Below are 21,700 nucleotides of genomic sequence, written 5' to 3' on the forward strand. Positions count from 1 at the left end.
CTGTCCTTGGCTTTCTTCTCTTCTCCCTCCATTGGACTTCACTTGGTGAAATCTCTATGCTGACCTTAAATCTATCTATCCAGCCCCAACCTCTGGTGACCTCTAGACTCTCATCTCCAACTGCCTTTCAGATTTCTCAAACTGGATGTCTTAAACTCTACCCATCTAAAACCAAACTCATCATCCCTCTTCATAAAACACACCCCCTCCTTCCCTATTATTGTCCAGGGCATCACCAGCCTCTCATTCTCTCAGGCTAGCACCCTAGGTGTCATCCTCAATTCCTCACTATCTCTCCCCCTCCAATCTGTTGCCAAGGCCTGTCAATTTCACCTTTGCAACACCTCTGCAATACACTCCCTTTTCTCCTGACACTGCCACCATTCTGGTGCAAGTCCTCATCACCTAACACCTGGACTATTGCAACAGCCTGCTGGTGTGCTGAATTGCCCCACACCTATTCATCCTCCATTCAGTCACTAAAGTGAAGTTCTGACCATGCCATCCCCTCAATAAACTCCAGCGGCTCCCTATAACCTCCAGAATTAAATATAAAAATCCTGTTTGGTGTCCAAAGCCCTTTACAATCTAGCCTCCTCCTACTTTTCTAGTCTTTTTATACCTTACCCCCCATCACACACCCTTCAAACCAGTGACACTGACTTTAAGACACTACATCTCTCAGCTCCAGGCATTTTCTCTCTCTGTCCCCCATTTCTAGAATGTTCTCCTTGCTCCTCTCTGCCAACTGGCTTCCTTCATGTCCAAACTAAAATCTTATCTTCTTTAGGAAGCCTTTTCCAACCCCTCTTAATTTTCATACTTTTCCTCTCTTATTTCCTATTTATAGCTTGTTTGTATATATTTGTTTGTTGTTTCCCTTATTAGATTGTGATCTCCTTGAGGGCAGGGGCTGCCTTTTGACTTTCTGTATCCCCAGCACTTAACACAGTATCTGGTACATAGTAGATATTTAATAAATGTTTACTGATTGATTGGCTGAACTGGGAAGCTGATAGAAAGACTGACCAGGAGTTGACTCCTTGCTTGTCAATCACTCATTAGGGGATCTGACTGAGGGAACTTATTATCTTCTACCTCCTCTGAAGGGGTTTGCACTGCTGTCTCCTCTGTCATATTCTAGTGCTAACTTTGGACTTATTTGGACTTCAGTATAACACTTCTCCTTCCAAGTAGAGCTGTTTATCCTATTGCATAGGCACTCTCCTCATGATGCAAGGATCAGGGAGTAGGGGCAGAGAAGGGTAAAAGCAAAAAGGTCTGGTTAGGGGTATAAGGAGGGATTCTTGTGACTACTGAGAAGGGAGACCTAGCAGGAAGTGGGCCTAACACTGAACCTTGCTTGTCCCTCCCACCAAAGGAGGTTCAGCCTTCAACTTCCCATTTGTGTAGCTACAGATGCTTTGCTTGTTAGAACTGATGTTTACAAGGGGGCACATCCCCCATCCTGGCATCCAGGGTGGCTATTTCAGAGGTGTGTGTGTGTGTGTGTCACACCCCAGCTTAAAGCCTGGGATGGGGGAAGATGAGGGGGTGGAGAATGTTCTCTGTAGGAGAGAGGGCATAAAGTTAGATGATAAAGGGTTAGATCAAAGAATGGACAGTTTAAAACTTAATCATCCTAAACTCTGTATTTTCTTGTTTGGTGCTTCCCCCTTCTCCCCCCCCACCCCCCACATAGTTATCTAGACAACTTGAATTGTCTTTTAACCCTACCATATCTCCATGGGATTAAGGGAAAGAGTTTTGCTCCTTACTCAGGCTTAGGAGAGTCTGAAGACTCTAGGGGCTAGGTAGGAATTGGTGGCAGTACAGAGAGAAAGCCCTCCTTGGCTAGGAAGCCCTTTGGGAGTAAGCAAACCCTGAGTGATATCTGGGGCTCAGCTGCAAGTGCTTCCCAAGTGGAAACACTCAGGGCTTTTCCTTATGAGCGGTGGCAGCAATGGGACGGAATATGAAGTACAGAAAACTTATGAAAGCCTTGGCTGAGACTTTGAGAACAGGTCTTGTTTAAGGGACCTATTTCCTCTTGGAAGCACCTGGGGGACCTAGGGGACCTGATTCTTGGACCTAATACCAGGCTCTCTCTTCCCCTAGTTTCAGATGACTGACTCTGGGGATTTGCTCCCCTCATTCAATTTGTTCCAGATAAGGGATCTGGACATTTCTATCTACATGAAGGGAAGCTATGAATAAGTGGGGCAAGATTACTTGGGGAGTCATGACAAAGAGCACATGTGCCCAGATAGGGCCCCTTTCCCTAACACATGAAATACATATGCCCAGTCCCTAACACATTCCAGGCAAATCCTTTCTAGGGCTCCCCTAAACCCTCCCAGACATGCATGCTTACTTTCTTCTCCTTCACTCAGGCCCTCTAGATTCCAGTCCTGCTACTTCAGTGATGTCTCATCTCCTCATCCCCTTTTCTTTCTGAAGTAGCCCCTGGAACAATCATTCTCTTTGGGCAATTGAACTTGGACTCATTTGTCTCCTTAGACACCTACTTCTACAACATCGCTCAGACAGGAGTCTCCTTTTTCCTTTCCTCCTCCACTGCTTGTCATCTCCACTAGAGACCAAATCTGTAGGGAGGTTAAGGGGGACCTTAACAGCTCTTCCCTATTCAGTCTCATTGAGGTACCATGTTGGGAAGGAAAAATGGTTATGAGGGGCTCTATCCCCACCTTCCACTTTCTATCTCACCTTTGTATGTCTTCCCTTCTGTGTGATTAAAAAAAAAGATCACATTTGAGGACAACCTTAATTTTGGATCCATCTCATTTCTGAGTCCTCAAATTAACAGTGCCCTAAGGAAGTGATCCAACTTGTTGAGTTAAATCTTCTAAGGGGTTCTTGCCCAGGAAGAGGCTCCCCTTCACTACCTTCCTTTGGTCTCACTGGATCTGATAAGAGGATTGGGCCTCCTTCCTTGCATGCTCTTCATCCCCCTTTCCCTTGATCCCCCATATTTCCCTCTGCTGACCACCCACATTACTTGCCTCCCTTCATAGATGGTATATAGGAGCTCAAATCAGTACCTGACTCAGGTGGTTGACCTGCTGGATAATCTCATATCTAGTCTGGTGAGGGAAGAAAGAGACTAGGAACTCATTCAAACCTTTCAAGCTGGGCCCCCACTGTCCCCTCTGACTCCAACCCCGATCCTGTGCTGTGGAAGTAGGGAGATTATAAATTGAGGCCTGTGGAGCTCAGGTTTCAACTTTAACAAGTGAATGAGGATCACCCCTGCTCTGAGAACTGCTTCTCCTCTGCATATGTACCTTTATCCCTGTCTCATATGTGTTTTTCACTAGTTTCTATCATCCCTCCCCATCCCCAATCTATGTCTTTTGAAACCAAATGTGTAGCTGGAGCTGCAGGAGATGAAAATGAAGAGTTTCTGCCTCGGTAGAGAAATGCTCAGTTGTGACTCTCCCTGTTGACATCCACCTAAATCCTTGATCCTCACAGTGATTCCTGATTTTGATCTCAACTTAATTATCTGGCTGTCCTATAGGACCTCCAATGATGACCCACATCAGGTCAGAACCAAGTTCCCTCCTTCCAGCTGGACTTGACAAGAATACTTTTAAGGTGGTTTGTTCTGGCCAGTTTCCATCTTTTGACAAAATTCTGCTCGATCCCCTGTGGTTTGCAGGAGGAAGGGAAAGAGAGAGCCCCAGGAGGAGAGCTTACCCTCCTACTTCAATAACTCTATTGCCTTCCTCACAATCTTCCCTCTAGTGTTTTATACTCTCTTCACTGTCTTCTCCAGCCATCTCTTCAGCCTGGATGACTACATCAAAGATGATGCCCTAGAGTAGGGATTCTTGATCTGGGAGTCTAAGAGGTCCATGGATAGGCTTCAGGGGGTTCATTAACTTGGATGGGGAAAAAAAAGATTACATCTTTATTTTCACTAATCTCACACTGAAATTTAGCATTTCCTTCAAATATTTAAAAACACTATTCTGAAAAGGGCTTCTTAGGCTTCCAAAAAGATCCATGACACAAAGAAAGGTTAAGAACCCCTCAATTAGAGATTTGTGCTCTGGGATCCCACTTCAGCCTTTCCCAGATCTCAATTTCAGGACAACCCTAGCCACCAGTGCTTTACTATACTCCTTTTCAGATACCTTGGGACCTTTCCACTCTGACCTCTTGCAGTCCTGGAACCTTGAACCATAATCAAATCAATTCTGACATTGTTCCTGGATGGAGTGTGTCAATGTACTCCCTTATGGCCCCACTCATCCCACTTCCAACTTTCTAAACCAATCTAGACCAATCTCTGAGGACAGAGATTGTCAGCATAGTGCTGGGAACACAGTAAGCACTGAAGTGCTTTTTCTTTCTGATTCTCTGGGAAAACACTGAACTGCAGCACGGAAAGTTGTTTGAGCTTTTGTTGGTAAAGGAGGTAGGGGAACAGGGCTGTCAGTATTAAAAGTGACCACCAGGGGGATCCTCTGCACTAAATGGGGAAACCCTTTTGAATCTGTCCCAATCAAGTCTTCCACTCCAATGTCTCGTTTTGGAATGTTGGTGCCCCCTTGTGGGAACAGAGAGAGCAACATGGCGTTCCCACGGAATGGCCAAGCCACTTTATCCATTGGCCCTTCTCTTCAATTCCATACCCTATCCTGGAGCCTAAGAGTGTGTTTCACGATTGGTAGATGAGGAAGACAGGCCAAGAATATTCAAAAAGGGCTTCCTGATGATGGCACCCTTCTCCTCTTACCTAAGTCCAAGTGAACATACCCCTAGACCAGTCTCAGGGCAGTTTCCTTAACCACATCATGAGAAACAAATGGTGCTGTCCCCAGACTCAGCACAGCACAAGGCTCTTCCCTAGCCTCCACTTGGACCAATTTAGAGTATCTCTCAAACAGGAATGCATTTGGCATTACCCATCTGGGGCCTACTCATCTAGCCCCTCTCTGGTAGCAGTCATGAGGACAGCTCCCATCAAGAGCTAAAGGATTCAAACCATCTATAGGATATGCTTCAAAGCCCATCATAAATATGGCTTCTGGATTAAAGTCTGTTTCCGGTCATTTATAAATCCTCTCTCCCATAACCTTCATGGTGTATAACACAGTGTTATTCTATCTATCAGTGTAGGTCATGCCCCTTCATTATATTCCCCTTCCTGCCTGTATTCTATCCCAAAAGAGGGTACAGTAATGGTTCAAGGGTGCTGCAGGGCTCCAACTTTTTGAGCTGCTTTTTTTAGTTACATTTAAGAGATTTTGCTTGTATTCTCTAAATAATCCTGCCCCTCCCACTCCAAATCTTAGGATCAGTGCTGAAGGAAACTACTAATCTTTCTTCCCAGAGTGCTGAGTCTCAGAGTCCCAGGAAAGAAGGGCAGGGGCCTATCCCCTTTCCCCATGCCTTACCTTTTGGGACCCAGGTCTGGAAGGTGGTAGAATCAGAGCTCAGGTATAACAATAATGATATTAGTAATAATAATTATATAGTACTTTAGTATTTGCAAAGTGTTTAAAAGCATTATCTCACTGCATCCTCACAAGAACCCTGGGAGGTAGGTGCTATTATGACCCCATTTTAGAGAAAACTGAGGCAGGAAGTAATTAAATGATTTTCCCAGGGTCACAGAGCCATTGTCTGAGGGTCGAATTTGAACTCAGGTCTTCCTGATTCTAAGTCCAATGCTCTATTCACCGTACCACCTAGGGAAGACAGGCCTAAGTGGAGCTTCGGATACCCACTGACTTCTGGTCCTAGCACTCAGAGGTCTCTTAGTTACTGATTTTTCTACACCAAGATCCTTGTGATCAGACCTCAAACCCAATGGTAGGTGGACACTCCAGGGCTAAGAGCTGAGATGGGAGGCGGGCAAGGTGATGGGCCATTGATGGTTTCTGTCAAGCTGGCACTCTTCAAGCCTGTAACTTACAGGCTCAGCATCTCTAGGGCCTTACTTGTTTTCTGGGAGAGCTATGAACTTGGTGATGGTTTCCAAGAATCCTTGTTACTGCTGAAAGTAGCAGGATTCCTTTCTCATTCCTCTGCTACAAGACGTCACCCTCCCTCAAACCCACATTCATCCTGGGAGCTTCTACTGGAAGGGTTCTTCCCTCTTAGTTGGTTTCCACCCTCTACTCCCCTTCCCTGGGACAGTTCCATTAGTGAGTGAGAAGATAAACCCCACTGAGGGGTTGGGAGGGTCAGAGAATGGTCCCCTGAAATGTACTGAGCAGATGGTGGCCTGGGAGCTGCTGGTCTGATTTACCTCATCGTCATTCCCTCCACCCATCTTCAATCACATACAGACACTATCACTCTTGCTTCCCTTACCTGTATATATTTAAAATCTTCCCAGGAAAGAAAAGTATTGCACACACTAGGGAAAACAGGACCATACCATGAATAACCCTCTGCATCTCAAGGGAATCCTGAGCTCCTCCCTCTTATAAAGGAGTGGAAAAAACTGGTTGGACCCCTCCCTCTCAGGTTCACTATACCCTTTCACCCCAAGTCTCAGTCTGAGTCAATTCCATTGAAATCCTGGCCCCAGGCTCCTTGCTGTGGCTACTCAGGCCCTGTGAGGGGTAGTGCCTGCTCTTGGGGCGGGGAGGACAGGCACCAGAGTCCCACAGGATATCCTCATAGGGGCTTGGAGACTGTGCTTTGGACCTAGCCTGTTCCAGCAGGCCTCTCAGGAGCCCCACTGTGAGTGGAGGGTCAGCTCCCACCTTAGGGAATGGGGCTGGAGGCTCTTCTTCATCTGGCAGATGCCTCTTCAGCAAGAGTAGGAGGTCCGTGGGTGTCAAGTCTGGTGGGCAGAGGTGGCGCAGGCGAGTCAGGTGGGCATCTAATTGGCGATGCCGAGCAAATTCGGCTAGTAAGACAGTGAAGATCTCCATCTGCAGCAAGGGGCTGGATGGGCTCAGTGCCAGGCCTGCATCTAGCACCCGTTCCCACTGTCCAGCCTGAACTAGCTGCCCTATGGCCTGGAGCACGGCCTTGGGCCGGCCACTTCCCAAGAGCAGCTCTAGCTCTAGAGCCCCTGCCCTGGCCCCCGCCCAGTCACCCAGCACAGCTAATGCCCGTCGGTATAAGGGTGGTCCTGGGCCTCCAGCTCCTAACCCCCAACCTGGCCCCCCCTGCTGTTGTGCCAGTTCTACAAAGGGTGGCAACCAACACGGCTCCAGTCGACAAAGGCACTCGCACAGGAGTTCAAAGGGGGGTCGTGCCCCATCAGCCCTTGTGTCCACTAGCACCTTCTTCCATAAGTCGGGAGGGGCCTGGGACTTCAGCTGGCCAGCCTCATCCAGTTGCAGCTGTAGGGCTCGGCGGCTGGAGCACCAAGCAGCAGCAGGGAACACAGAAAAGACAGCATTGAGCTGGGTCAGTTTGTCCCCTGTCAGATCTGACCGTAGCAGCCGCTCTACCTCTCGTTCAGCCAGCTCTGTCCAGCCTTCCTCTTGCCCATCCCCGGCCACTAGTCGGGTTTTGAGCCGCTCTAGGCCATGGTAGTCCCTTAGCTCAGCTTGCAAATCACTCAGCAGCTTGGTTGGGGGTTGGTGACCTCGGAGAACAGCAGCTAGGGCCAGAGGGGCTCGAAAAGTGCTCCCTTTTCTCAACTCATCAGTTGTGAGTCTGGCTCCAAGTAGGCTCCGGCGCTGGTAGTAGCCACAGGCCTCCTCAAATACTAAGTCCTCAGAGTTTAGCCCCTCAACCTCTCTCCCGATCTCCCAGGCCATACAGAATAGGCCACTTGCAGAGAGCAGCCTAAGCCCACCTTTATTCTCCTCTTCATCAATGCCTGGGGCTGAGGGCTCCAGAAGGTGGACTCGGTCAGTGCTTAAGACCTTTCTTTCCAGAAGCCGTCCACTGCCCATGTCCAGCAGCTCGAGTCCAGAGCCCAGCACACAGGCCAAAGTATTGTTGAAGATACCCAAGGACACTGGGACTCCCTGGCTAAGCAGTCCATACCCCAGGATACCCACTGCTCTAGCTCCTCCATCCCTCCGGATGAGACTCACAGCCCCCTTTGGGTTCAGCAACAGTAGGCTCCCCTGGGCAGCTGTACAGGTGTGGATGTCTAGGGGCTCCCCGCCAGAAAGCAGTCCTGGTACCCTCTGAAGGAGGGATCTGAAATCCCAGGAGTCCCTGCCTTTAGGGCTCAAGTTCTTGCTATGAGTAACGTTGTGAGCAGGGACAGCTACCGTTACCCTGCCCTTACCTGGGTACCAGATGAGCAAGATGTGGGCGACACTGGGCCAAGTGGTAGCTGTGGGCACCATGAAGAAGTCAGAATGGGACGCCAGCAGCTGGAAACGAGGGCAGTGGTGTAGCAGGGTCTTGGGGGCACCCAGAATGGCACTGGTCTCCCCATGTGACTCCAGGGCCCGAGTGCACACACAGTGACCGAAGGCAGCTTGCACTGATCCTTCTGCTACCTCAGTGCTGGCTGGCCGCTCCTCACACCACACTAGCCGGTTTCCCAGAGCCGCTGCAGCTACCACCTTGGCCTTGCTACTCACACATAATTCGGCCTGCTGCAGCAGCTGCCATCCTGGGTGCACTCCAGTGCCCCACACCTCAGCCCGCCCGCTTGCCCACACCAAGGCAAGCACAGGACGTGGACCACTGGCCCATCCTGGGCACTGGAGAAAGAAGGCATCTAACACTGGGCCTTGGCCAGGAGGACAAAAGGGCTCCAGCCCCGGCCCCGCCCCTTTCCTGGACACCAGCAACAGCGGGGCTGGAGAGCCAGGAGGGCGCAGAAGCAGCAGGTGGCGGCCGTCGGGGCTGGAGCGGACCCGGGCAAAAGGCTCCTCCGCCAGTACTTCTCGGAGCTTGCTCGCATCGCTGAAGTCGCTCAGGTCAGAGAGCAGACGCAGAGTGCTTGCCCGCTTCATGGCCCCCAGGGGCAAAGGGCGCCGGCCCGGGAAGCGGTTGGAGGGCGCACTCTGGGAGGCTCGGGACGCCGCCGGACAGTTAGACTTTACTGGATTTCGCGGTCTGGTTGTTCGGGGCCCGCCAGGGCACGGGGTTCGGAAGAGAAGGAGGGAGGCAAAGCGGCGCTCCGACTTCCGTCCCGACGGAGGAGGTGGGCTGGGGACTTGGGGGCAGGAAAGTCAGCTCCGCCCAGAAGGCTTGCGTGAGTCCTGCGCATCGCGGCACGGGAGTCAGGCCGTGGGGCGGAGCCAGCAGAGTCCTAGCTCTCTTCTGGCCCTCTCGCTTTTACTGTTCCGTCACGGCTTACCCGGTTTTGTATCTGGTTTTTATTATTCCGGCTAGTCCACTTATTGATTTCCCAACCTGCGTCGGGACTTGTAGGCTTCGTCATCTGTGCATCCCTCACACTTGCCCCTCATCCATATATTCTGGAGAGGACCACCGTTTCTCCCCCACCCCCCATTCTTTCTTCCTCCAAAATACCCTTACTTAGAGCCCGGCACTTCCCGAAAGCCAAGCCAAAAAGTCCCCACTTTACCACATCCCATCCATACTTTAGTTTGTCATTTCCTCAAAGTATATTATTATCCTCCTAGTTAAACCTCTTTGGCATCAGCAAAAGGAAGCAAAATGTGAGTTCATTTATTTTTAAATTTTAATGAAAAATAGATTTTATTTATGCACTTTTAATATCATGGCCATTTCAGATACAGCGCTCCCCACTATTGAACCCTCCCCCGTAACAAGAACAACAACCACACCCTCAGTAAAAGTCAGGATCCGGTAACTCCGGCAGACACCAAATTTAACACTCACTATCAGAGGAGGGAGCTGTGGCTGTTCTCTTGGACATGGCAATTAGATTTCCTTTTAGTGATCTCATTTGCATCATTGTAGTGGTGTCTGTTGTTCTCCTAGTTCTGCTTATTTCAGTCAGCATCAGTTAATGGCTTCAGATTTATCCATCTTTTCCTGTATTCCTCATTTTTTACAGAGGGCCTAATAAAATTTTATTGCATTCATATGATACCAGTTCTTCAGACATTCTACAATCAATGGGCACCCACTCTGATTCTCTGCCACCATAAAAAGTGCTGCTATGGATATTTTGGGGTTGTGTTAATTTGATTTCACTAAAATTTATACTACAGACAGGGCTGAGCGCTGAGCACTGGGCATCTGGACCTGACAAGTGAATAAGACAAGTTCCTTCCGTTAGAAGAAATCACAGTCTAGGGAGGGAGGTGAAATCTAAACACAAGTAATTATAATAAAAGGCAAAATAGGACAAATGCTGTAAAATAGGTATAAGCCAAATGTTATGTGAGTTCAGAGGAGGAAGAGATCACTTTTGAAGAGGAAGAGAGGATTCAGGCAAGGAATTTTAGTTGCACCTAGAAGGATGGCTGGTATTTCAACAGACTGGTCATGGGGGTGGGGTGGGGTGAGGCTGAGCAGTACATTCCAGGAACAGTGGAACTGTGTGAGCAGAGGCACAGAAACGTCTGTAGTGTTTAGAAGTTGGCAGGGAGGGTCCCAGTTTGGTTGGAGTATGGAGCAATAGTGGGAGAGATAGGACTTCTAATAGGGGTAGGAGTAGTCAGAAAACGGGAGCCATATGTGACCCTACCTGTGTGAACCATGGTAAGCCATTCAACCTCTCTGAGCTTTAGTTTCCTCATCTGTAAAATGGGGATAGAACTCTCACACTACCTTCTGTCTCTCCCCATTCCAATCCATTCTCGACTCAGCTGCCTTTGATGATTTTCCTAAAGCATATGTCCGACTGTCCTCCCATGATGAGCTCCAGTCACTCTCTGTAAACTCCAGGATCAAATACAAACTCCTCTTTTTAGCATTTAAAGCTTTTTATAAGCTGGCTTCTTCTTAGATTTCCAATCTTACCTCTTCTGCATTCCAGCAACAATGGCCTATCGATATTCCTTTCAGATGACGCTGCTTTGTCTCCCTTGCATTGGTCATTCCCCCATGCCTGGAATGCTTCCTTGTATTTTGTTGTTCTGTAGCGTCTGACTCTTCGAGAATCTGGTAGACCATAGTACACCAATGCTGCCCATGAGGTTTTCTTGTCAAAGATATTGGAGTGATTTGTCATTTCCTTTTCCAGTGAATTAAGGCAAACAGAAGGTAAGTGACTAATTCAGGTCATACAGTTAGTGTCTGAGGCCAACTTTGAACTCAGGTCTTCCTGACTCCAGGCCCAGGGCTGTATCCACTGAGCCACCTAGCTGCTTTGCCTTGTACTTAGTAAAGGCCTAATAAATGCTTGTTGAATGATTATGGGGTTGTTGTGAGGGAAGTACTGTACTTTGTGAACTGTATGTCTCTCCTTCCACTTTGGGGAGCCTGCTTTGCTTGGCTCCCCATTATTCCACTATTAGATACCACAAAAGAGTTTGTTCAAGACTTCCCTCTGCATTCTCTGCCAGATATTTAGAACCAAAGAATATAACTTTGTAGTAAATGATTTAAAAGTTCATCATATTCAGGATAAGAATCTGTCAAGTTGGCCTTCAGGTTTACTTAATAGTTTATTTATTTCTTTATATAATTTGTAGATTTGCCTTTGCACAGAAAGTATTTGTCTCTTGCTTTTACTTGTCACAGCAGGAACGAGGAACGGAAGAAGCAGAATCAGACCATTGCTTTCCAAAATTTTTTCCCACCTCCATGTTCAGGCCAAGGTGAAGGAGAAGGGGTAGGAATAAGCTCAAAAGCTAGGTGCCATAGCTGGAAAAAAACAAAACAAAACAGAAAAATCAAACCCAGGACTCTCAGCTTCCACCCCAAATTAAATCATCAGTCTGTCTTTTGGAAACAATGGGAAGGGCAGGAGATGCTGCTCTGGCAGTGATATCCTCTGCCTTAGGAGACAATGATCTTCTTTGCCTCAATTCAGCCAGTATGTGCTAATCACCTTGGGAGGTTCAGGGAGGCTTTTGATTTTGCTTCAAAAAAAACAAACAAACAAACCCAGAAACAACAAAATTTAGATAACCTTACTTCCAAGCAAATTAGCAAAGATGACAAAAAGATGAGAGAGGCATTGTTAGAGAGATTTAGGAAAGACAGGGACACAAATATACTGTTGGTGCAGCAGTGGATTGGGCTAACAGTTCTGGAAAGCAACTTGGAATTATGCTAAATTGACTAAATTACACTATACTAAATTGACTAAATTACTACCAATTACCCTAAAGTGACTATAACCTTTGACTCAGAGATCCCACTGCTAGGCACGAATTCAAAGAAGCACAAAGACAGAAAGAAGGAGCCATATACATTAAAATATTTATAGCAACACTTTTTATAGTATTAAAGAATTGGAAATAAAGAAGATGCCCACTAACCCATTAACTGGTAAACAAGTTGTAGTGCATGGATTTAATGCAATTTTACTGTACTGCAAGAAACAAATATAATGAATTCAGAGATGCACCAAAGACTTAGATGGAACGATAAAAAATGAAGTGAGACGATGTGCACAATTACAACAGTGTAAATGGAAAGAAAATAACGAACCCCCTTAAAATTAAATGCTGTATGGTAACAGCGATTAAACTTGGCCCCAAAGAAGAGGTTCAAGAATGTACCTGCCTCGTTTCTATGTAGAGGTGGGGAGACTATGGGTTTGGAACAATTCACACATTGTCAGACTTGGCTTTTTTTTTTTTCTTTACGTTATATTCTTTGTTACAGAGAATGGTTCTCCCAGGAGGAAGAGAGAGAGATATTTTGAAATAAAGGTGATGAAAAGACAAAAATTATCAATAAAAATTTAAAAAGAAAAATACCAAACCAAAAAAAGTTCAGATAAGACATGGTTTCCTTATAGAGCTACTGTTTAGTAAAGGCATAATAATGACGCAGAGATAACTATAACATAAGAGTCACAACCTCTTAATAACTTTTAGCCTTTGAGCACTGCCTGTGGCTCAGAAAGGTTAAGTGACTGGTCTCTCATTACACAGATAGTAAATGTCAAATGATGGCTTTCAGTCTGATTCCTGGTTCTGAACTATCCACTAACCAGGTAGTTTCTCAACAGGTATGTGTACAAGAATGGGTAAGTGCATTAGAAAGAGGTTTAAAACTAAGTGCCATGAGGTAGTGGGATAGAGTGGGAAAACTCCTGAAGAAACTTGTGACTCCTCACACTTCTTAGTTAGCTGTGACCAAGTCCTTTAGTCTCTCCGAGTCAGTTTCCTTATCTATAGGTTGCCACTCTCATGTATAATAGGGATAATCATACTTGTACAATTTAGCTTACAGGGTTGTGGTGAGAAATGTTGGGGTTTACTATTAATGCTAGGGAATGTCTTCACTCCATGACGTGACTTGACATGATACGTGGGGTTGAGGGGAGAGATTATTTCCACATATGTCCTGAAGATTCAGTGTAACAATGGAAGCAGACAGACTGTCATTTGTAAAGTCTGTACACGGGTGGAAAGGCTGCTGCCTTTTCACGTAAGCTTGACCGCTCAGATTCAGTCTCGCCTCTTCCGGGAAGCCTTTCAGACAGCTTCAGGGCATACTAGTTCATGGAGTTCCTATAGCTCCTTACAGGCAAACCATTATTGATGATGGATCGTTTGGCAAGCAAAGTGCCCCATTCAGCAAGTGAATCTCGGGCTTACACAGAGGCAGGCAGAAGGGCACGTGTTGCCTGGGCGGGGCCAGAACAAGAGGGGAGGAGGTCCGGACCCTTTTCTCCCCGCGGGGCAGTTACGTACAGAACGGACCGCAATGCTTGCTGGGAGTTGTGGTCCCCGGGTCCTGGCGTCTGTTGAGAGTTTTAGTTCTGACGAGGGGGCGGGGCCACGGGAGGGGGCGGGGCTGGGGCAAGGCGGCCTCTAGGACCCTACTGGGGCGCGGGAGCGCGCTCTTGGGTCTGGTCCGGCGGCATCGGGCACGAGCAGGGGCCGGCGGGCGGTGGCAGTGGAGCCCGAAGAAGGAGGGCTTGGTAAGCGGCGTCCCCCAGGAGGCCTGGGCTCTCGGCTTCCACAAAAACACGGTCTCGATTAGGGATCCCGCAGGCCGGGGCCAGAACCAGGCCTTCCCCCTGAGGCTGCTCTGAGGGCCCTGGCCTCCTGGGGGCGGGGCCTCCCCTTGCGGGGGGAGCGGGGAGGAGCGTCTGAGGGGGGAGGGGACTGTTAGGGGATCATGGTGGGGGGAACCCAAGAGAGAGTCTGAGGGGGTGGGGACCTAGAAAAGAGTCGAGGGAGAAAGAGACTAATGGGGGAGGGGACCTAGTAGAGAGTCTGAGGAGGGTGGGGCAGTCAGGAGATCACGGGGTATGGGGAAAGGTGTTGGACCGGACCTGGGAGAATAACCGGTGCGGGGGAGGAACCTAGGAGAGGTTAACTTGGGGAGAGGGTCGTAGGAAAGCGTCAGGGATGGGGGAAGATCCTGGGGGAGTGCAGGATAATGTGTCAGTGTGAGCATATCCTAGGAGAATACATGCTTTGTGGAGAGGGTTCTAGGAGAAGGTGCGCCTGGGGAAGGAACTTGAGATTGAGATGGAGAGAGAGAGAGAGAGTGAGTGAGTGAGTGAGTGAGTGAGTGAGTGTGTGTGTGTGTGTGTGTGTGTTGGGGCTGGTGATGTGGAGTAAACATCCAGGGGGTATCCTAGAAGATTGGGAGGAGGAGGGGACAATGTGTGTAGGGAGACATCAGTTGAGGAGGATACAGTTTTCAGTGAAGCAGCATCCCCGGGGCCGTAAAGGCTCTAAAGTGCTGTCCTGTACCTCCCTTCTTTTCCCCCTCCCCCCCAATGAAGGAGACAGTGAGTGGGAATCTTAAGAGACTATTTGACAAGGGAATTGTGATGTAGAGTTGGGAGGATCCCTAGGTGAGTATCTGAGGTGAGGAGCAGGCAATGAAGAGGACCCTTACCTCCCTCCACCCAGGATAGTTTGTAGGGGAGATGGAACCTAGACTTTGAGACTGACCCCCACACCCTTTTCAGCATTGGAACTGACCCCTGATTTCTTTGCACTACCGGTGAAGCCTGGGGTATCTCCTCCCCCAGGTGACTTTTGGCCTAGTCATGGTTTCTGGGGTCAGGTGATAAGGAAAGCTCCATGGAATTTGATTTATATACTTTCTAGGCTCCAGCAGATTGTGTCCTTTCTCTTAAGAAGGGATTGAACCTTTTGTGACTTTTCCCTGTGGGTCATTATAGCTGCTGACCTACACTTCTGCTTCCTGGTGTGGGTATGTAGCATTTGTGTGGGCCCTCTTAGTCTTCTAACTGCTTACCTCCTCAGAATATTATTGATTTAAGTTTTCCGTTAGGTAATTTGATGCAAGGTCCTAAGTAAATGAAACTTAACCTTTTCCCTTGGAACAGTTGGGGAAGCAGGGAGATAAGGGAGCATTGGCTTCTTGTCAAAAAGAGCTTGTTGAGAACTCTGAAAATTACTCATTGAGAGTTCATCCAACAAAGTTTATTACATATGTACAAGTTCCAGTGTTATACTTTAGGAATGCAGATATGAAATGAGACATCTCCTTGTAATGGAAAAAGCCCTGCATTTGGACTGGGTTTTATTCTCTGGGTTGCTACTTTTCTACATGACTTGGGGCAAAACATATCCCCCCTTTGGTCCTCATTTTTCTCATCTGCAAAATGATGGGATCAGAGTAGATGATCTTTTAAGATCCTTTCCAGCTCTAAATCCTAGTATTCTTGTTCTCCAAGGAACTTAATCTGTAGGAAGATTAAAACACACTCAAATAACTGTAATCTGAATTTAGAATATAAACACATAGGAGAGGTTCAGCCAGAGTGGTATGAGAGATCTGATTGGTCTCCGCATCTGATTGGTACGTAATAACTGTTTGATGAATTTGATTTAATTTAGCGAGTATCTGGGAAGGCTTCTTGGCACATAGTTATCAGACCCTCCCAGGATCTCTTCCTCTTAAAAAAGTCAAGTGGAAAGAACACTTGACTCTAAGTCAGGTGACTTGAGTTCTGGGCTATACTAGTAGATGTGTGACCTTGGGCAAGTCAGCTAACTGCTGCTTAGCTGCAGTTTCTTGTCCGAAAAATTGGGCTTGTTAAGATCAAATGATATATCTGGGGAAGCACTTTGTAATAAACATCTTTAAGGTGATAGCTTTATCCAAATAAGAATATTGCCTTTGCTGCTTTGGAACTGTCTCTGTAAAAACATTTCCCAGAAATCATTGCAAATAATGGTTTCCATGTCTTTATACTAAACTTAGCCTGTCCTAATTGGAGATATTTTTGGTTTGCCCATCTGTTGAGCTGGTGTGCAGAGGACTTCCTGTGTGAGAGCTTTTGGGATAACGGGATGAATTTAGGTTTCTAGGGAGTTCCTGATCTGTTAGGATATCAGAAAGGATCCATCCAGTGGGCTTGATGAATAGAGTGCCGGACCTGGGACCTTGAATTCAAGTCTAGCTTTGGTTTCTTCATCTCTCAAATGGGGGTAATAATAGCACCTGCTTTCCAGGGTTGTTGTGAGAATAATATGTGATAATATGTGTAAAACGCTCTGCAAACCTTAAAGCGCTGTGTAAATGATGATGATGGTGACGATGATGCTAGTCAACCCAGAAGGAAACCTCTTTAGACAGAAGGAGCATCAGGACTTTCGCCTTTACCAGGCTCACATCTGTCTGAGCTGTGCTTTTCCCTAATGTGTCTGCAGCTAGTATCAGGTCTCTGAGATCCCAGGGAGCCCTCTCTTCCCCAGTTCTCCAGGCTTCTTAGCATAAACATGCTTTTTCCTTTTTTTTTGAGCCTCTAGGTTACATGGTGGATAGAGTGCTGGGCCGGGAAGGTCTGAGTTTAAATCCAATTTCAGACACTTCCTTGCTGTGTGATCTTGGGCAAGCCCCTTAACCTCAGTTTCCTCATCTGTTAAATGGGGATAATAGTAGCACCTGCATCCCAGGGTTGTTGTAAGGATTAAATGAGGTAATAAGTGTCAACTGCTCAGCACAATGTTTGACCCACAGTAAGCACTATATAAATCTTGGCTGTTATTATCTCCCCCCCTTTTTCTCACCTTTCTATGTATCGCCTTGTTTCTTTGTAGAATTTCTACCTTTGACACTCCCAGCCCAGGAAGTGGGTTTTTTATTTCTGTTGTACTAAGAGCATCTAAGGGGCTCTTCCATATAGACTGACATTAAAATGCGAGTGACATGAAAAGAGAGGCCCACAAGTAGAATGAGCTTTCTCAGGAGGTGGTGGGTTTCCTTTCATAGAAGTGTTTCTAGCACAGGCTAAATCAGTGATGTCAAACTCAGATAGGAATGGGAGTCCCCACAATCTAAATAAACATTCCTGAAGGCTGCATATTGACTTAGAAAACCACATATTAACATTATCCATGTTCTACTGTATTTTTATTTATTTTGTTAAATATTTGCCAATTATATTTTAATCTGATTTGGGCTTTACTCACAAAGGCTGCAGTTGCTTGACACCTCTGAGCTAGATGACCACTTGTTAACTTTTTCCTTTTGGGTAGAGGTTGGGCTAAATGACTTCTGAGGTCCTCTCCAACTCTGAAATTTGATGATTCTGTAAAATATAATATCTTCTGTTTCTGATATATTTAGGATTTCATATCCATGCCAGCCCAGGAATCCAAAATGTGTAAAAGTGGCTTAAATCATCTTTACAAGTCCAAGATGGGAGAAGCATCACTAAGATTGCAGTTCATCCTAAAAAAGGTCTGGGAGTTTTAGCTTGATATGAGTCAGTAGTGTGATCTTGCTGCCAGGAAAGCTAGCGCTGTCTTTGGCTTCATTAAAAAAGGCATAGCATCCAGGAATAGGGAGGTAGCCCTTCTGCCCTGGTTTTTCCCTGGATCTGGATTATTATATTCCCTGATCTGGATTATTATATTCAGTTCTGGGTGACACATTTTAGGAAAGATGCTGATAAGCTAAAGAAATTCAAAAGGAAAGTAGCCAAGATGGTGAGAGTCCTTCTTTGGGCTCTTGTAAGGATTAGTTTAAAAAAAAAATAGAAAACTTGAAGGGGACATAATAGCTGTCTTTTAGTATTTGAAGACCTGTAAAATCAAGGAACCATTAAATATGTTGTTTGGTCTCAGAGGGCAGAATCAGTAATAGGGGGTAGGATTTGCAGTGCCCTGGATAGAAGGAGAAACTTCCTAACGATTAGATTACCTTACAAGATGATTGGGCTGTCCTGGATAGGTGCTAGTGATTTTTCCTTCAGATCATCAGGCGAATCTTGGATAACTACTTGTCAGATGGGTTGTAGAGAAGATTCTTTCAGCAGTGGATCGCATTAGACAACTCCTCAGAGACCTTTCAACTCTGAAATTTTGTTTTTCTTTGAGGATGGAACTGAGTAAACTTCACAAAATCCCAAGGAACTCAAGCTCTCCTCCATTTTTGTTGTATGTAGACGAGTAGGCTTTTGGTTATGTGAAAAATCTGGGCTTGAAAAATATCCGTGTGATTTAGGAAAGTGTCAGAATGGGCCCAGTAGAGCTGTTCTACAGTGGCATAGTTGTTACCTTTATGTAGTTTTAGAAAGTTTAGGGATTCTTAGAGTTTCACTTTTATCTTTCATCTTGTTCTCATATCTGGAAGTAAGAAAGGGACTGCATTGCTGGAGATATTTGGGGTCTCAGCTGGAAATACTATTAATTTACAAGAGGCTATCACTCCAAGAGCTCTTGCCTTGAATTCTCATCCTGGGAGACGTCAGAAAACTCTTCTGAAGGTGCACGTGTTGCCTTTCTTCTCTTCTCTCTGAGTTATACTTATACCACTTGATTCCAGAGGGAAAGTAGGATCAATGAATGCAAATTGGAGGGGCAGATTTTAATTTAATATAAGGAAAAACATTAAAAACATAACACTGAACAGAAATGCCACAAACTAAACTTGCTTAATAGCTATTCACATGTAATTAATTTCAATACAAAAAATAGAGTAATTTTAAAAAATTCCTGTAAGTTGATGGTTAGCTATTGGTAGGCTGTGACTTGACTTCTCTTGCCTCTGAGGTACATATTATTCAAGCTGGTGCAGTTGTAGCTAGGGTGTATAATACAACCTGGATGAGAGACTAGTTCCTATTTCTACCACTCATTGGGAAAACACTTTAATTGCTACTGCTTTCAGATATTGTTCTGCGTACTCACACGGTGCTAGGCATTGCCCAAAGCTCATGTAAAATAATGTCCCTGCCTTCTTGTAGCTCATGTGTTAACATCAATCAGTTGTGTCTTTTTTTGTTTGTTTGTTTGTTTTCCCCATGAGAAAAATGGGAATGATGCTTATGCTGTTAGTATTTACTCTTTACCCAAAATGATGTCTTTTGATTAGCAGAAAGAAGGCAGGTGTTCTCTACCTAAGGAAGAATGATAGAAAGAAAAACTCCCAGAGGAGGAAAGAAGGAGAGGTGTAAAGAACTGATAGAAGAGTTACCAAGTTTCACTTTGTTTTATACATTCATTCAGTACTTATTTCCTGAGTACATAGTATTTATTAGGCACTTAGCCCTTATCCTTGTACACACAATTACAAAAGTTAACCAGTTGCTATACCAAAAAATATAAATTACCTCAGTCAGAGTTCCCTCTGGTGTTTCTATGAGTTTGATATAAGGGGCTGTTACTTCAGTGTCATTCCTAGAGGTCCTCTGTAAGAGCCTTGTAGTGTCCTGTTCCACCTAGGTCCTTATCTCCGCTCCTTCAAACCCAGTCTTAACTCTATGGCATAGGTTAAGTTTTTTGCTACCTGGGCAAAAGGAAGCATGTACTCACACTTGACTTCTCTTTTTCTTTGGTCTGTTAATAAGATGGCTTCATTTTTTCAGAGGAAAATGATAAATCCCTGCAGTGATCTGTTCCCATTGCTGGACAGGCTTTTTAATAAAAGAAAGACTTGATGGTAGTATCGTTTAAGTGAGAACAGCCTTTCCCAAATTTTCTAGTCCATGATTTACTTGTAAACTTGCCCAATCACATAGGTAGATTCCTCACCATCTTTCCCTTCCTTCTTATTACAGCTATCCTCATTATTCCCCTTCCCAAGCTTTTTTCCATTCCTCACAATGGACATAGATATATTTATATATACGCACCTCAGACATCTTTTTCTGTAGCCCCATCATTACTGTCTTCTGCAAATGGGAGAGGGGTAGGCAGGAAATGTGTATGCACCAAGATTCTTTGTTCTTTTATTTAACAAGTATGAATTGTAGTGAGCACCTACTCTGCATAGTAGCTGGGAAGTTTGTCTTCACCATTCACTAGAGTTCTGAAGTTCTGGTTGCGAAATAGTGATGTAGATATTAAGTACATGCTTACTCATTCTAGATTATAAACTCACACATTTTTACTGTCTTCTCTTCCCATCCCTCTCCTTTTTCTACCTTTTATTTTTCTCTTCTGTCCACTCCTAGGTTTCCTTTTAGTGGAGGAATTCTAGGAGGTGCAGTACATCATTGAGTTTGGCAGTGTTTTGAAAACCTGGTTCTCTGTGAGGTGAGGGGGATGCTTACTAATAACCTGTTATGGAATGGGCTTCCTGAAAGACTTTTCTTTGGGAACTGTTGGGATGACTCAATTTGAGGAAGTAGTAAGATTATATTTCTAGTAGATGAATCATCCTGTAAATGAAATATCTTGTGTACCAAAGAAGGTAACATATTAAGTAAATAATCTCCTAGCTAAGTGCACCCAGCATTTTTGGTACTCTGGATATTGGAAGACTTTCACTCTTGGTTTTGATACCTCGGAGTTACTTTAATTCTTCATGACCTTTGTCATCTTAGAGATTCTTCTCCCTTGGTTTTCATGAGATTATTCCTCCTGGTTTTCCTTCCACCTTTTTGACTTTTTCTGGTCTTCCTTGCTGTATCATTATTCACTGCTTACTAAGCGTAGATGTCTCAAAGGCTTTTTCATGAACTCTCTTCTATTCTCTAGAAATTGTTATTAGTTCCCATAGGCTCATAACTCCCCGATGTGCATAGCGACAAACATCTCAGGCCTGGTATTTAAAGCCTTCCACAGTCTTTTTCTCACCTACCCTTCATCAAGTGATGTTCCATCTTTCATTTCCATTCGTTTGCCAGTCTTGCCTCTATTGCCTGAGCATCCAGCTAAGGGCCAAGTTATCATCCTGTGTTTCTTCCTCCTTTCAAAGCCGGTCTTCTGGAAAGAGCATTCTCTTCTCATTGTTTTCACTTCCTCTCTTCTCACTCACTTCTTACTTCTTATAATCTGTTTTTTGCTTTCATCACTCAACTGAGACTGCTCTATCCCAAAGTTCACAGTGATCTTTTAACTGCAAGATCTGATGGCCTTTCTCATCCTTCTTGATGTCAATCACCACTTTCTCTGGAAATTTCTTCCTTCTTGGTTTTCTTGACACTGATCCCTCCTCCTGTCTGACTATTCTTTTTCAGTCTTTTTTCACCTAGACTGTCATCCATTCTCCTCTCTCTGCGTAAGCATATATCCCCCAGGGTTCTGTCCTGGATACTTTTCTCTCTCTTTACATCCTTGGTGATTTCATCACCTTCCATGGGTTTAATTATTATCTGTATGCAGATAGCATGTAAGAATATGACTTCTGTGTCTATATATTCGTCCCTGTTCTCTTTCCTGAACTCTAGTCCTGAAGTTCACTACTACTGGGCATTTGCATTTGGATGTTCCGCCAGCATCCTAAACTTACTATGTTC

At 45.5% G+C, this 21,700-nt stretch overlaps 2 protein-coding genes across 2 annotated transcripts in view; one reads left to right on the forward strand and one right to left on the reverse strand.

The window, feature by feature from the left end:
* Positions 1–5,655: 5,655 nt before the first annotated feature.
* HPS6 (HPS6 biogenesis of lysosomal organelles complex 2 subunit 3) lies at positions 5,656–9,133 on the reverse strand. The gene has a single exon (XM_036735486.1). It carries the CDS (start codon positions 8,916–8,918, stop codon positions 6,510–6,512), a length of 2,409 nt encoding a protein of 802 aa, XP_036591381.1. The 5' UTR covers positions 8,919–9,133; the 3' UTR covers positions 5,656–6,509.
* A 4,669-nt stretch (positions 9,134–13,802) lies between these two features.
* The window catches only part of ARMH3 (armadillo like helical domain containing 3), a 217,776-nt gene continuing 209,878 nt past the window's right edge, over positions 13,803–21,700 (forward strand). The window contains exon 1 of the mRNA XM_036735487.1: positions 13,803–13,945. The gene's annotated coding sequence lies outside the window, so the exon portion shown is untranslated. The remainder of the gene's footprint in view (positions 13,946–21,700) is intronic.

Source organism: Trichosurus vulpecula, chromosome 8 (assembly GCF_011100635.1).
Source record: "Trichosurus vulpecula isolate mTriVul1 chromosome 8, mTriVul1.pri, whole genome shotgun sequence".
Classification (NCBI taxonomy): domain Eukaryota; kingdom Metazoa; phylum Chordata; class Mammalia; order Diprotodontia; family Phalangeridae; genus Trichosurus; species Trichosurus vulpecula.

What these genes read in the sequence shown, in the direction of transcription:
- HPS6 (XM_036735486.1), bottom strand. Translation starts at nt 8,918, where the DNA reads ATGAAGCGGGCAAGCACTCTGCGTCTGCTCTCTGACCTGAGCGACTTC.